The sequence below is a fragment of the Apus apus genome, chromosome 1, assembly GCF_020740795.1.
Source record: "Apus apus isolate bApuApu2 chromosome 1, bApuApu2.pri.cur, whole genome shotgun sequence".
Taxonomy (NCBI): domain Eukaryota; kingdom Metazoa; phylum Chordata; class Aves; order Apodiformes; family Apodidae; genus Apus; species Apus apus.
The window spans coordinates 180,884,985-180,900,352 of NC_067282.1; the positions used below are offsets into that span (position 1 = coordinate 180,884,985).

At 42.5% G+C, this 15,368-nt stretch overlaps 1 protein-coding gene across 12 annotated transcripts in view; it reads right to left on the reverse strand.

Annotated features, from left to right (window-relative positions):
* ANKRD26 (ankyrin repeat domain containing 26) overlaps positions 1–14,205 on the reverse strand; it is a 52,127-nt gene extending 37,922 nt beyond the window's left edge. For 3 of the 12 annotated variants that reach the window (XM_051610861.1, XM_051610853.1, XM_051610812.1), the window contains exons 1-12: positions 13,834–14,201; positions 11,212–11,326; positions 10,797–10,970; positions 10,578–10,684; positions 9,953–10,090; positions 9,133–9,281; positions 6,976–7,026; positions 4,051–4,084; positions 3,899–3,971; positions 2,616–2,676; positions 1,269–2,299; positions 426–573 (exon numbers count right to left, since the gene is read on the reverse strand). In XM_051610861.1, the coding sequence (XP_051466821.1) occupies positions 426–573; positions 1,269–2,299; positions 2,616–2,676; positions 3,899–3,971; positions 4,051–4,084; positions 6,976–7,026; positions 9,133–9,281; positions 9,953–10,090; positions 10,578–10,684; positions 10,797–10,970; positions 11,212–11,326; positions 13,834–14,036 (2,284 nt within the window). In that variant the 5' untranslated portion in view covers positions 14,037–14,201. Of the gene's footprint in view, positions 1–425; positions 574–1,268; positions 2,300–2,615; positions 2,677–3,898; positions 3,972–4,050; positions 4,085–6,975; positions 7,027–8,173; positions 8,201–9,132; positions 9,282–9,952; positions 10,091–10,577; positions 10,685–10,796; positions 10,971–11,211; positions 11,327–13,833 lie in introns of those variants that run through there. The other 9 variants (XR_007888644.1, XM_051610872.1, XM_051610818.1 and 6 more) reach the window with 8 other exon arrangements.
* Between the last annotated feature and the right edge of the window lie 1,163 nt (positions 14,206–15,368).

A 15,368-nucleotide genomic window follows, 5' to 3' on the forward strand; every position in this document is an offset into this window, starting at 1 on the left:
TGGAACAGAACAGCCTGCAATCAGCTTGACTCTAATCTTGCCCAGGCTTTAGCCAAGAGCAATCACAGCTTTTCAATCCAACAGTATGGGCCAGAAAGGGGAATACTACTTTCACACCCAAGACATTCTAGTCTTCCTCTTTTTCATCAGCACGTTTTGTTCAGATCATTTCAGGGGGAACACAGCAACAAAAACAAGAATGGCACTTGCTTCATTTGGAATCCAACACCACAATTTCAGTTCTTAAGGCATGAACTAAAAAGGAACAAAAGCTGCTTTCCCACTTTGCCAGTGTCCACTAGGATTCACAGGTGAGGGAAAAATTTGCTACCTCAGAAGTCAGTCACCATTTCAGTTCATTTACTGTGCATTAATATTTGCAGAAGAAGAATCTGGGTGAGAATTTACTAAATAATTTCTCTCACCAGTGTTGTCTTTTGAAGCAGTGTGGACTTGATGGCTGTCATTTAAAACAGAACGTTTTACACCCTCAACAACTGCAGTCTGTAGCTCTTCACCACTGTCTTCACTCTCCTGCTCCTCCTCCTTTTCTTCCTCTTCAGGTGATTCTTCCTAAAAGAGATAAGCCAAAACAGCTGGAAGAAGCTGAAAAGAGCATGTTGTTTGCCATCCATTGACAACCTGAACAATACTTTTTTTGTGTAAGACAAAAGGCAAACTCTGTTGAGCATTGTTTTACCGGGCCTTCCATTTTTCCATGGAAATCTATATGAGTAGAAATAAAAGCCTAGTGCCCTAAGTCTCACCCCTGCTTCTGCAAAGCCCCTGACAAGGACTTCTTCATGTCATTCTAACTCCAGCTTCATTTAAGTTACATCTTTCTGGAACACATTCCTTCTTTACCCCTGGTTTGCTCCAAGAAAAATCACTAGCTTCCTGCTTTCATTCAAATTTTCAGCCAACATATCATGAACTTTACTAAATGGCAGTACATCTTCACAGATAAAAACTGTAAATACAACTGAGAAAAATCTAGCTGACACCAGAAAAATTCTACTGCCTATTATTTTTCCTGCAAAACCACAGTAACCAATAGAAAAAAATATTGTAAATACTGCCTGATACTATTCTTATACCTAAGAAACTGCTTTGGCTAGAAGTACAACATTTTTTAATATCAAAAAAGGATAATCAAAGATGTGTGTATGTGAAGAATAAGTACTGAGAGAAATTCAGTTTACCATTTTTTATTACCTATATTACCCCTGGAAAATACCCATGTGATTGAATCATCCCTATATACTTACTTTGGTGCTTGAGTGAAATGTTGCTCTTAATCTTTCTTTGTACCCATTTAAGGGCAAGTTTTCACTTTCATGTGTCAGTGCTTCACAGACTTTATCATCTACTTCTTCATCTTCTTCTGCTTCAGTATCTTCATTGTTTACATGTTCAAGAACAACAGAGTTCGCTCTCTGACTTTTAAGCACTGGGCTTTTTGCTGCTGACCAAGAACTAGTATCACTTTCAGAGTCATTACTGAGACTTGACTTTCTCTCATTACGATCACAATTATCTGTGAGAGATGGAGGTATCTCTTTTTTCCAGTCTGTCATTTCAGACTCTGCAAAACAGGACTCAGCATTTCTGTGAAACTCCTCCTGAATCACGCTTTTCCGGTTCCAGCTTTCTTGTGTATCTTGCAAATTATTTAGATTCGGAAAGACAGCTTGTTTTGGTACTGACTTGCAAGATACTTCATTATTCATTATCTTTGGAGACACAGCAGTTGACACAGGAGTTGTATCTTCTTGCAACCCTTCATAACACCCAGCTATAAAAGACACAGGAGTATCAAAAGATTCCTCCACCTTTTCATCAAGTTTTTCACTTATTTTCACATCACTGACATCTCCAGTTCCACACCAAGCTTCTCCTTCATACTTTGCATTACTGGAATACTCCAATTTCTGATTAATTTCCTCTTTAGGCTCTGTTTTCTCCCCTTGCTCTTCCTCCAGTATGTCATTAGACTGAGTTTCTTCCAGATCATCTTCCTCCTTTTCATTATGAGAAAGTTCTTCATCCTCCTCCTCTTCTTCCTCTTCCTCCTCATAATCCTCATCATCTCCACTGTCATTTTCATCACCTTCTTCCTCCTCCTCCTCCTCTTCCTCCTCCTCCAATTCTTCTTCCTCCAGGTTGCTTGTATCCGAGACATCTTGATTCAGCGATTCTCTGTCTCTTCCTCTGCTCAGATTTACATCTGACGAGGCTCTTTCTTTGGGGGTTTTCTTTGGTGACTTAGGACTTTCAATTTTCGAACTGTCACCATCAACTTAAAGCACAAGAAAAGGAAAAATGCATGTGAACAAAAGGAGTTATTTATATTAACTGCAATTAGTATGTTTCCAGACTAATGCACAGGAGAGGAATCATCTGGGAATGTCTGGAAAAGGAGACAGCTAAGGGATGGGCAGGATGGAGGACAGACTTGACCAGGGACAAAGGTTTAGGATGGATTAATATCTTAATGATATGGCTTATTTGTTTCTCAAATGACTAAGTGCTGTGTTTTCAGTTTACTATAGAAAAAAACATTAAAGAACTACTTAGCAAGTCTACTTTTATAGATCAGTATATCACAAGCTTACTGTTTTTCCTGAGCTGCTGGGAAGCATTCATTAAGAGAGTCAAGTTTGGCTTCTGCAGCTTCTGTAAATGAAGATTTATTTAAGAAAAAAACCCAGTAACAACAACAAATACTTTGTTCACATCAAACTTTGAACAGTATAGATATAATCAGGCTGTCCTTTTGATAGTGCTCAGGTGCTGGCTCCATCCTATACTTCTGGCTATACAAACACTCCTCACATATCCAACTCAGTATTTCACCCCAAAACATTGTGCAGGCACCCTTCTGCAAATTGTTTACAAAACTATGCTTACATGCGAAACAGTTCAAAAAATCACTTTTTAATCTAAAACTTAGTAAAATTCAGCTATCTTTAAGATGGCAGTTTCAGAATGTGCACAACTTAAGTAACTGTTAAGATCCCTAGACGTAATGCATAAATTAGTCCCTGCAAATACACTTACCAAAATATCCCTACATTTCAGTATCATGCCAGAAAAATGCATAACTTCTATTTAAATAAATGCAAGAAAATGAAATAACATTAAAACTAAACATGCTGGCATCTTCAGCATTACATAGTGGATTGAACTACCACACTCAGGTTCCTCATCACTGCAGAATCCCAGTGCAACAGAACAGATGGTCCTAACATCACTGCAGAAGTTGGCAATTCTTCAGAACATTAGGGAAAATAGTAGGGGCAAGAGCTTGTAGCTGACAAAAAGAATACTACCCGAGCATTCAAAAAAGAGGGAGAACATGGAGTGTGAGATTACATGCAACCATGAAATGCCATCTCATAGAAGAAGAAAGACAACCCATTTGTGTAACTCATCCATTGAGAGCTCTTGAGGAACCTCACGAGAAGGAAAGAACTGGGTGATGAAGCATTTCAGCAGATCTTGATAAGTAAATGCCCTTTGTCTGTTAGAATTTTATCAACAAATTTTGCATGAAACAATAATAATCTCTGGAGAAGAACAGAACAGATTACAATAGTTACTTAAATACTTTCAGGGTCTGCAAATCTGACCCAGATGAACAAGAAGAAATAAAACAATGTGGGTGTTTATCTCATTAACTATTGCTCTTTTGCCCCAAATCAGAAATCTACTGCATGCTCTGCCACAGCTACAGGTCCTTCAGAAAAAACTCACAGCAGAAGAAAGGCAAGCAGGCCAGACACTGCTTCTAAGGAGAAAACAATATTGGCTGGAACTCCAGTTTCTTTCTATCCGAGAAAATTTGCCTTCAAATAATTTATTTTTAAAGGATATTTTTCCTCTAAATGCACCATACCTTGGGGGTAAAATCAAGTTCTTCTTCTTCAGAAGTATGCCAACTGTCATCACTCCTCTCCTTCTCAGAGCTTCTTAAAAAGCAAAGCAGAGTGAGTACTATCCCTCTCAAATCATCCCTCAAAGAAGTGTTAGATATTTTTAATGACTCACCTTACTGAGTCTCCTTGGGAAACGTCATCTATTGCTGTTCAAACATTAATTGACATGTTGAAATTAGATTTGGCATGCTAAAAATTAACCAGTACATATAAACATTTAACATGGACACCTCTACAGGTCATAATAGAATGAAACTTTGGGTAGCCAATTCAACACCAGACAGCATGCATTTCTAAAACAACTGCTTTTCCAAGCCATACTTAGTTAAAAAAACAAAACACAAAAAAAACCAAAACATCACCACAAAAATAAAAACAAAAAAACCCCACAACACAAACAACAAACACAACAACAAAACCACAACATAAAATAAAACCAGAGTTCTATCTTCTCTGGACTCTTATACTTAGAAGTTTAAGAAACAACTTTAAATTGCAAAACAAAGAAATAGCATAGCATGAATATGCTATATGAGTAAACAGTTAACAAAAAGGTGGTGATTTAGCAAGATAGTCAGCAAAGGGAACTTCAAAGCACTCCTGACACAGGAATACACCTCACATGCAGAGATTTTACTGTTTTATGTAACATCATGTATAACATTATGCTATATACACTACACTATCTGTTGCTCTACCCAGTTACAGATTATTCTGAAAAGGTAAAGAAAAGCAGAAAGCATAATCAAGATCTACAGCTTAACCTCATGCAGAGGAACCACCAGCAGTTTTCTACACTAAAAAGAAGAACAGCAGTTTTCTACAACAGACAGAAGGGGCATAAAGAGGGCATCCTATACTACAGTCAAGCTTTCAACAGTGTCATGAAGGCAACTTGAATGTAGGATAAGTCAGGTCATTTAGGGACCTCAGAAAGTCTCTTAGCCAATTGCCTCCTCAAAGAAGGCTCAGCTGTGAGGTCAGATAAGGTCACTTAGAGCTTTACCTAGTCCCATCCTGAATACCTCCAAGGAGGTAGACTGTACAACCTCTCTGTATTACTGTCCCCATTACGGTGAAGCTTCTCACATCCAATTAGAAACTTCCTTGTTCCCATTTATGCCTCCTGTTTCAACACCTCCCATCATGAGCCACTAGGAAGCACCTGGCTTTGTCTTCTCCTTCTATGTACTGGAAGCTGCTGCTAGGTCCCCTTCAAAGTCACCTCTTCTGTAGGTTGAAGCAGCCTGGTTTCTTTAGCCACTCCTCAAAGGGCAAGTACTCCTGCTCCTGACAAGTCTGATGGCCCCCCTTGGGGCTGCTGAACTTGCTTACTGCTGAAAGACCAATCTCTCTTGCACTGGGGGCTCAAAATTATACCCAGGCAGCTGGACACAATCCAGTCAGTGTCAATTAGTGGTGGACAACCACTCTCCTCTGTCCCTTGGCTGTGCTGGTCTTAGTACAGCGCAGGACACCGCTGACTTTGGTTGCCAGGGCAACCTGCTGGCCCATTCTCAGCTCACTCCCTGCCAGGACCCTCTGGGCCGTCTTAGCAAAGCAACTCTCCACCCAGGCAGCTACAGCATGTTTTATAACAAGTGCTTGTCTCTTTCAACATACAGGACTTGGTACTTGGCCCTTGCTGCATTTCATAAGACAGGCCTGACAGTCCACTTGCCCAGCTTGTCAAGGTCCCTCTGAACAGCAGCGCTGCCCTCAAGTGTAGCTACTGATTCCCCCAAATGGGGTCATTTGCAAACTTGATGGCAGAGCATTCCAGCACTTCTCCAATGTATTAAAGAAATCTGAATTCCAGGAACTCAGCCTGAAGAGTGCTAAAACCTCTCAATTACCAACTACAATGAAGTTAAAGGGTTCTTCAATTCCCAAGACAAAAGGGAAAAAACAAAGCAAAATAGCCTCCACATAGTAGCCATTTCAGCTTTCTCAGGTTCTCAGTAACAAATTCTTGCTAGCTATCATAACAAAAAGAAGTTGCTTACAAACAGGAGATGGGTGACCTTCTTTGAAGTCGCATGATGAGAACTAAACTGAGGTCTTGGAAAAAATAATTAGAGAAAACAAAGACCTATGTAATGCCTGAGGGCATCTCCTCTACAAACAGTAAACCACAAAGGAGCATGGAAAGGTTATCTGTCCTAAAGAGAGGGTTTATGTGGAGACTTTAATGAGTACAACTCCTGACCTGAACAGGGCTTTCAGACAATGAAATACAGTGTACATGTGCAGTGTGCACATACCATGTAGACAAAACACAGAGGCTGAAACTTCCAGTGCCAGGACAAGCTAAAACAGTTAAAATACCAACACAGCCCCTGATTTTTAATGTTTCCTATTACAAACACCTAACATTTAAAAATATGACTTAGTTTTACATACTGCAGTTTTCTGTTAACTCACTTAGTACTAGCAGTCTAATCTACCTGCTAACCTCTCAAGCTGAATGAAAATCTGTCTCTAAGAACTAGGTGGACACTGTGGACCAATCAGTTATAAACTCTTGACAGGTGATTTCTGTTTTATTTTTAATGAGTACAGTTATTGATCAGACCAGCTGAATAAGTTATCTGAACTTTTGCTTTCAATGTAGAGTAACTTTAAACAATTATCAAAGTAGGTCACACTGTCCTCTACAAGGCAAGAAAGTTCACGAGCTAGCTTTCAGACCTTGATGCCCTACTATACAAATGAGATCTAAAAAATAAGTCTCTGGGTATTGCTTGTTTCCGCTTCAACTGAAGTCCATTTCCATTTCGGAGTACCAGAAGAGCATTTCTTTTTTTTAATTATTTACTATCACTATTGACACAAAGGAAATGCTCGATTCAATAATAAAGGACCCACGCAAAAACATGCAAACAAACAAAAAGTACTCAAAGCCTGCTCTAAAATCTAATTTATAAAGCCAGAACCATCAAAACAGGGACCGGTAGGATAGTTAACATCATAGATGTGTTGATATTTATAGATTGTACAACATGTTTCATATTTGAAATGCTACTGCATGGAATACCTTTCCTTGATTTTCCTGTTCTTGATGTCTGGTTAGGAGATTGTTGCATTCCTATATCCAGTTAGGAAAAGGCATGGAAAGGACAGATGAAACAATGACATCAGAACAAATCTGAATTTCCAGAGATGTGGAAAACATAAGCAGTACACCAACAAAGCTATGGCAATGGGAGAATGCACTGTGACTATCAGCCTACTTTACAGTTCTAAGTGCTAGAAATAAAAGCAATCACAATCTACAGAATTCTACTCTCAAGGGACAGTGTCAAACACTAAAACTTAATTTACTTGCTCCATGTAAAATATGCATATTCCAATATTGTGAAATACTGAAACAGATTATTAGAAATTTACTCCACTGCCAACTTTCTATTTCCCTCAACTTGATTAGTCCTCATCTAGCACAGACTGCAAATGTAATTCCTTCTTATTTGCAGAGTGCTTTATACATACTGCACACTAAAAATCCCTCCCTCTAAGCATCCCTAAAATCCTTAGGTGCCAACAACTAAACATTAGAGATACACTATCCAGAAATTCTGGAGGAAATCTTGGCTCTCACTACTCACACCACCATGCAGCTTTGAGCGCCTATGTTATTAACACTCAATCAAGTTACAGTTTTAGAACTCTTATCCCTCACTAAAAAGGTTGTTGCCAACTGAAAGTTGCTGCCTTAAATGACACCTTACCAGTTGTGTCAGTTGGTGCCTGATACAAACATAGGTCCCTCCTACCTAAGTCTGAAGATGAGAGAGTCCTGCATATATTGACTTGACCATGTAGAAGCTATGCCCACCAGCCTGAATGCAAACGTGACAAGCAGTCTACTCCCTACCCTGCTCCCCTTGGGCTACGGGGCAGGCCACAACTGGACCAAAATGGGTGCACTGACTGGTGCATGAGTCATGCACATGTGTTTGTGTGCATATGTGTGTCTGTGTAGTATGGAACACACATTTCAGAATATAAATCACTATCCACCTGCTCTACCCATCCTGCCTAGTTAAATGTTGTATTTCAAGTAAATGAATGGTGTGGTTCTATTCTTACAGCTACACACGACTATATTTCTTCATGACAAGGCCATAAGAGTTGTCTCAGAACAGAAGGGAATGCTGCTTATATTGAATTTACCACAAATACTTGGAATGGATGTGGCAAAAGGACTCCTATTAAAAACATATACTTAAAGAGACCTCAAGGTGGTTTCTCATCCCTTTTCCATTTTTCAGTTTTCTTAAAAGGTGATACAGGACATCTTTTCCTGACCTCAGGAGCTGTAAATCACAATGAAACATTAATTTATCTTCCAATATCTTTACACTGAAAAACCATCAGTTTACGCAGGGACTCTGGGAAACACTGAGGGAACAATACATTAACATGCAGTGCAGTAGATAAAAAAAGGTGCCACTGCAGACACACTAGAAATCTGAATCTTTGCCTTAGTGTCTGTTGCTACGCCCCAAATAGTTGTGCTGTGCTGTAGTAATTCTGTGCTGCATACTCCTGCTGGAGGCAGTGACGAATGCCTGGGCACAGGAATCTGCTGGTGCAGATTTAGTTCTACAGTGAAGGAAATCTTAAGTTTATGAGTGGACTCTGTGGAGGTGACTCATTAAAAGAAGCTTAGATCAGGTGAAACTATTAATGTTAAAACAAAGACACAAAAACTCCGTGGAGATCAACAAGACGTATCTTCCTGCTAACTCATCTGCTGCTTCCCAACTACAGGAAGATGAAGAACTACTTGGGATGAATCTACTGCTTTTGCAATTGCATTTGCATAGTCTGAACGGCTATTTACAGGTAAAAGTACACACCTAAAAAATAAAACCACTCTGGCCCAGTTCATTCCCTGCCCCTCTTCTTTCTCTCTGTAGAAAAACCTATAGAGATGGGCAACCTGACAGGTAGGAAGTAACACCACAGTGTGTGGACATGTAGCACACAAATCACAACTGCTTTCACAGCCTGACAAGAAGCATCTCCAACTAGCAACAAATAAGCACATTCCCAAAACATTTTGTGCTACTCCATCTAATGCCTGCACTCAAGTCAACATTGAACACAGTAAGCGTTAACAATACAAACCACCTAAAAAAAAGGCCACTGAGATTTTCCTCACGAGCTTCTCCACAGTTAAGGATCCTACCTCCTCTGTCGACAGCAGGTGCACCCAAAGTTAAGCCAGCGGCTCCTACCCGGTAAGGAGTGCCAAGTACTGTGAAGCCTTGTGCACCACTTGCAGAAGCTTCTCCTGTGTTTTCCCAGTCTGCATGTTCTGCCAGATGTTTACTAAGACTGTTTGGAGAAAGAGATTAAATGTATTTGGTAAAAATAACCACATACTTTAATGGACCATTTAGCAGAATAGTTAACAGCCACTTATTCTCCACCCTACACATATTCATAGCCATACAAATTCATAAACTCTTAAGCATTTGTTAAATATAATACACACAGAACTGTTACATACTTCAATAAGCACTACAGTTACAATCATCTTATAGATGCATATTCATATCTTTGAAGTCATTAACTCCTGCTTAGTACATTTTTTCAGCCTGGCTTTTAAGCACACATAACCACCTTAGAGAAGGAACACCCACGGCTACAAAGCTATGCGTAAGATGAATAAACTGCTTAAGATTTTAACAAAAGGGGTATCAGTCAGATCTCCTCTGAACCAAAGGCAGACAGTTCTTGCTCATTGTAGTAGAAGTCAGTAAGGACACTGGGCAGATGTGAGCTTGACAACAAAACTTGAAATGTAACAGAGAATCCTGGGTAGAAATTTTCCTCAACTTCCAAATTAACACTAGCATGGGAACAATATGCATGAGAACACATCACTGAGCACAGCTTCAAGAAAGGTCTAAACATATGATTAAACCTTGCTGCTGTTACCAAAAATATTCAAAAGCCACACTGATAACTGCCAACTTATTCTAATTATAAAGTTGAAAATTTACCTAGAATATCCATGAATAACAGCATAATCCTCAGCTGTCCAGCCATTAGTGTCTTTATGGGTAACATCAGCACCATACCGAAGAAGAACTTTTATCAGACTAAGCTCCCCAGCAGAAGCAGCAGTCATAAGTGGGGTTCTGAAAGATCCAAAATATGACAAGAAATAGATCATTTTACACAGAAACTGATTTTTTTCATTCCTGTTTGCTCTCAGAAAAGAAGTATTTTTCCCATTACTTTAAAGTGAAGGAAAGAAAAAGCAGTTTCCATTAAAAGCAACAATAAAATAGGAGAGGGAGTCAAAACAATTAAATGTTCACACAAACCTTCCAAATATACAGCACTTACCTGCAAACTATGCTGCTATGCATATGGTTTTTTGAACTGAGGCAATGCTGCTAAGCTTATGAAACACTTCCTGACAGACAATGCCCTCTTGCAATCCTCAGTGCAGAAAGCATCCAACTGAGGTATGACAGCAGCCAAGTGCAGACATGCTTTCATCAATTACACAGAAATAGCTCCATGTGTGTGTCTCTGCTTTTTTTTCAGATCTCATTCCCATGCCTCTCTGCAATTCAACCTAAAGAATACCAAAGGGACCCATTTTGATAAACCCCTTACCTTTCACACTGATCTCGGGCATGCACATCAGCTCCTTTCTTGAGGAGAAACTCTACTATCTCTTCTTGATGTTCGGAGACAGCAAGAATAAGTGGAGTACATCCCTCCTGATAGGACAGAAAAATAAATCAAACTGAAAATCAAAGTAAAAAAAAATTCTTCAAGAGAAATAATAATGCAACTTTCTGAGAGAATCTCCTTAATAAATATTAAAAATACCTTATTCTGGGCATCAATATCGGCATTGTGATCAAGTAACAGCCCCATTACAGTTGTACTAGGAGACAACACAGCCAGATGCAGGGCAGTGTTGCCATCAGTGTCTGCCAGATTCGGGTCAGCACCATGCTCCAGAAGAACAGCCACACATTTTTCTTGCTGGCACTGTACTGCCTGGCAACAACACACACAAAAAGGTAAGATTCCAGCATTTACATTTCCCTCTATTACCATTTCCCCAGCTCCTCAATGCTGGAAAACAGAGCATTTTCAAAAGTTAGTTAACATAAGCCTGTTCGGTGCCAATCACGGTATGTATTTTTCTACACAGGTCTGTCTAAAGAATCCTGCAATATACATCTCAAGTGCATCATCAGTAAGCCCCACTTAGAAGAAAATAACATCTCACACATACCTTCATCAGTGGTGACTTGTTATCATTGTCAAAAAGATTTAGCTGGCACTTGTTTTCTACCAGATATGCAACAACATCCACATGGCCATTTGCACAAGCGAGATGCACAGGTGTCCTGAAAAATACCTGTATTAAATTAGCACAGACAGAGAACTAAAGAAATCATTTCAGGCTGTGATAAATGGGTATAACCAGAAGTGTCGCTTTGCACAAAAACAAGCTTAATGGGACTTCTCATCCCATTCCCAGTAATAGCAGTTGCATACCAAATGCCTGAGGCTACAGAGGAAATAACCTCCACAGAGTCCACTCGTAAACTCGAGATTTCCTTCACTGTAGAACTAAATCTGCACCAACAGATTCCTGTGCCCAGGCATTCGTCACTGTATCCAGCAGGACTATGCAGCACAGAATTACTACAGCACAGCACAACTATTGGGGGCATAGCAACAGACACTAAGGCTTGGAAATCTGATGACTGTGGCAACTTCTAAGTTCTTCTATGATCATTCATGTGCCAGAAGCGCATCAGGAATGTAGGAGATGGATTTTATAGGAAGAATATTAGTGTTGCCCTGCACTTGCAGATTTTCTGCTTTTTCTCTAGCTTGCTTACTACTGCAGCAGAAACAACATACTTGCAACAAGGATGAGGACAAGAAAAACACATAAAACTTCAAAGAACTTGTAATGTCTCGCCACCCACAGGAAACCCACTGAAGCATCAACAAAAGAACCCCTCAAGAGCCACTGCTACCACTTTTTGAGAAATTCCCATGTAAGTATGTAATACTTCTTCATCTCTGAAGAAAGAACTGATTGAGATTATCTGAAAGCTAACCAGGACTGGTCCACAATCATCTAAAAGCTGCTACAAGCAAGCACTAGGAAACATGAGAAACCTGAAGAAGTCACTACCAGCTTTGTAACCAGAAAAGCCTTCAGAAAACCTGCAGATTTGTTGCTGCCCTCCTCAGCCAAGTCTCCAGGTCTGCCAACAGGAAAGGAGGTGGCTCTGCTCGGATCAAGGCCTGCTGAGCTCCACAGAAGATTCACTTCAGGGAACTGGCTGGCAGAGAACATCAGAGTGTTCACAGCCACCTGTCCCTGCAAAAGGTCTCCAATAACATCAAAGCTGTTTGCCCACCCAGACCTGGGGACGCTGGTCCGACTCTGTTCCTGCTGCAATCCTATGCTGATCACCCATGGGGCAGAACTGCTGATGCCTGAGTAGCTGCAAAACAACCCCACTAGGAGATCACAAGGCAAAACAGGTTGGGGGGACATACTTCCAGCACTTGAGTTGACAACCCAGTAGCTACAACATAAAAAACGAAAAGCTCTACAGTTCACTCTGACAGGCAGCTAACAGGGCGAGTGTCTCTCAGTGACTACTTTTGAACCAGGATTCATGACCAGCTGCCACTGTGCCTAAAGTGCTTTCAACTCTGTGTGGAATTTTGCCCACCTCTTTCTGTATGGCTGAAGGCTTTGCTAGACCACCTCTGAAAAGCTGCCTGCTCCTAACTGATGCTGTTCCAAGAACAGGTTTTGGAAGGTCCTACAGGCTAGAGGACCCACTTTATGCATGGAGCCTGCTGGAGTTGTACAGGATTTTGCATTTGGAAATTCTGAGGAGCACAGACAAAATATTCACATGAACAATGCAGGTATTTTCTCCATTACTTCCCACATCTGCTATTCTTTACTTCTATTTCCAAGGACATTGACTCTTACAGTGCCTGGGGGACAGGCTGAAGCTTTGAAACACAACTTGCTTCTGGTGGTCACCCACGACACAAATCAGAGCACCCACAAGCACCAAGAGGGCACAGCTGGGCCAGCAGCCCTCATGACTAGTATTGTGTACAGGGACTGCAGAAAGCAGGCAGACTCAGTCCACTTAATCTCCCTCAGGTCAGCTGTCCAGCACTGGGCACTGTCATGCCCGAACCATTGCAGTGCTCTATCATTCATACAGTGCCTTGTCTCTTGTGTTTTTTACAGTGTTTTACTTTATTTAACTAGTGTTAACACTGATACAGCACACCGGAGGAAACCTTTCCAGAGGAAACAAAGCTTTATAGACAAGATGAACTTAAAATGCAGAAACTAAGTTTCATACCAGAGCCTGCCAAGACCTGACAACTGCATCTGCCAGAGAGAAAGAATAAAGACGCCAAAAAGAAAAAGAGAGAAACAATGAGCAGCTGCTTCCAGAAAGCCATGAGGCACCTTGCCTCAGGCAGCTGCGGTACGCACAAAACACACTCAATCCACCTTAAAGCTGCATCCTCCATCTCCAGCTGCATAAAACATACTGACTAGTACCACTCAGCAGACAGCTCACAGTTCCGAAGGACACGCTCCTCCCTGCCCCTCCTACCAACCTAGGTGGTTTCAGGTGTTTTCAAGGCAATCAGCTACCCGGCTGACAAAAGTCCAGTCTTCAGGACAGACAGCCTGGGAATCTGAGCTACTTTGGCCAACCCAGCATCTCTTCAGAGTACCACGAAGGTTTTGAGTCTTTTCAGAGAAGGCATTAAAGGTCGGACACACTTAAGACCCAAAACCCCCAGCTGCCTCCCTGGCACTGACGACCCGGCGCAGCTCCCCCCTTACCGCTCCGCCCCGTCCCGCCCGTCGATGCCGTGTTTCTTCAGCCCCTGCCGCACCTGGGCCAGGTCGCCGCTGGCGGCGGCTCGGTGCAGCTTGCCCAGGTCCTTAGGCCGGAGTTCGTAGGCACCGGCGGGGCTGGGCTGGGCGGCGCTGCCGGGCGGTGGCTGCCCCTTCTTCTTCCTCCCGAACCCGAAGATCCTCTTCATCCTCCGGCAGGGATGCGGCCGCTGTCCCGCCGCAGGGCAAGTGACAGCGGGAAACACCCGGCGGCTGTGTCGGGCCCCGGGCAGGAACAGGGGAGCGGAGACCTCGGCAGCGGCCTCGGCCCGGTGCAGCCGCTGCGGAGCAAAGGGCCGCGGGCCGGGGCCCCGGGCGTCCCGGCTGGCGGCACCGGCAGGGCCCCCGCAGCCGCCCCCGCGCAGGCGCGGCGGGACGGGGAGCGCGGGCGCGTCCGCGCATGCGCGGGCTGGAGAGGGCGGGAGGAGGTGGCGGGCGCCGTTGGGCCCCGCGGGGCGGTTCAGAGTTTCCGTTATTGGGAAACGTCTTCAGGATCATCGAGTTTAACCGCTAACCTGACACTGACAAGTCCTTAACTAAACTGTATCCCTAAGTACTATGTCTATAGAGCTCTTCAATACTCCTCCATACCTAGTGCTGCCGGGGGTTGTGGTGGCTGAAGTGCAGGACCTGTAGGCAGTTGGTCTAGACGTCCCTGTAGAGCTTCAGGCAGATCAACACTTCCACCCAGCTTAGTGTCATCTGCTAATTTACTAAGGGTGCGCTGAATCCCCTCATCTAGATCATTGATCAAGATGTTAAACAAGGAGTGGCCCCAGTACTGAGCCCTGGGGAACATCACTCATGACCAGCCAGCTGCATTTAACGGCATTGACCACAACTTTTTGGACCTGGCCATCTAACCAGCTTTTAACCCAACAAAGCTTATGCCCATCCAAGGCATAAGCAGCCAATTTCTCTAGGAGAATGCTGCGGGAAATGGTGTCAAATGCCTTACAAAGTCAAGATAGACAATATCCACAGCCTTTCCCTCATCCAGTAAGTGGGTGACCCTGTTGTAAAAGGAGATCAATCTGTCAAACAGGACCTGCCTTTTGTGTTGGTTTGGTGGGATTTTTTTGCAGTGGGGGATGGGCCCAGGGGTGGCTCTTATAAAAAGCTGAGAAGCTCCCTCTGCTCCAAAACCAATCAAGGAGCCATTAGAGGGACAATAGATGCACCTCAGTGATTAACACACAAAAGAACTGATATAAGACCTCAGCAGAACAAGCAGAAAAAAAACACAGAAGAGCTGTGCTAGAGGCGTAAGAAGCAGTGCTGGGGTGAAGATCCTGGTGTTTGCTGAGAAAGAAGGTGAAGAAGGGGCCCAAGCAGAAGTTTCCCTGCAACCTGTGGCGAGATGGCAGCTGTCCCCATGCACTAATGGAAGAATGTGGTGGAGCATTCCCTGAAAGCACCAGGAAGGGTGAACTTGGCCAGTGGGCTTGAATTTTGTGGCTAGTGGACTGGGATTATATAGC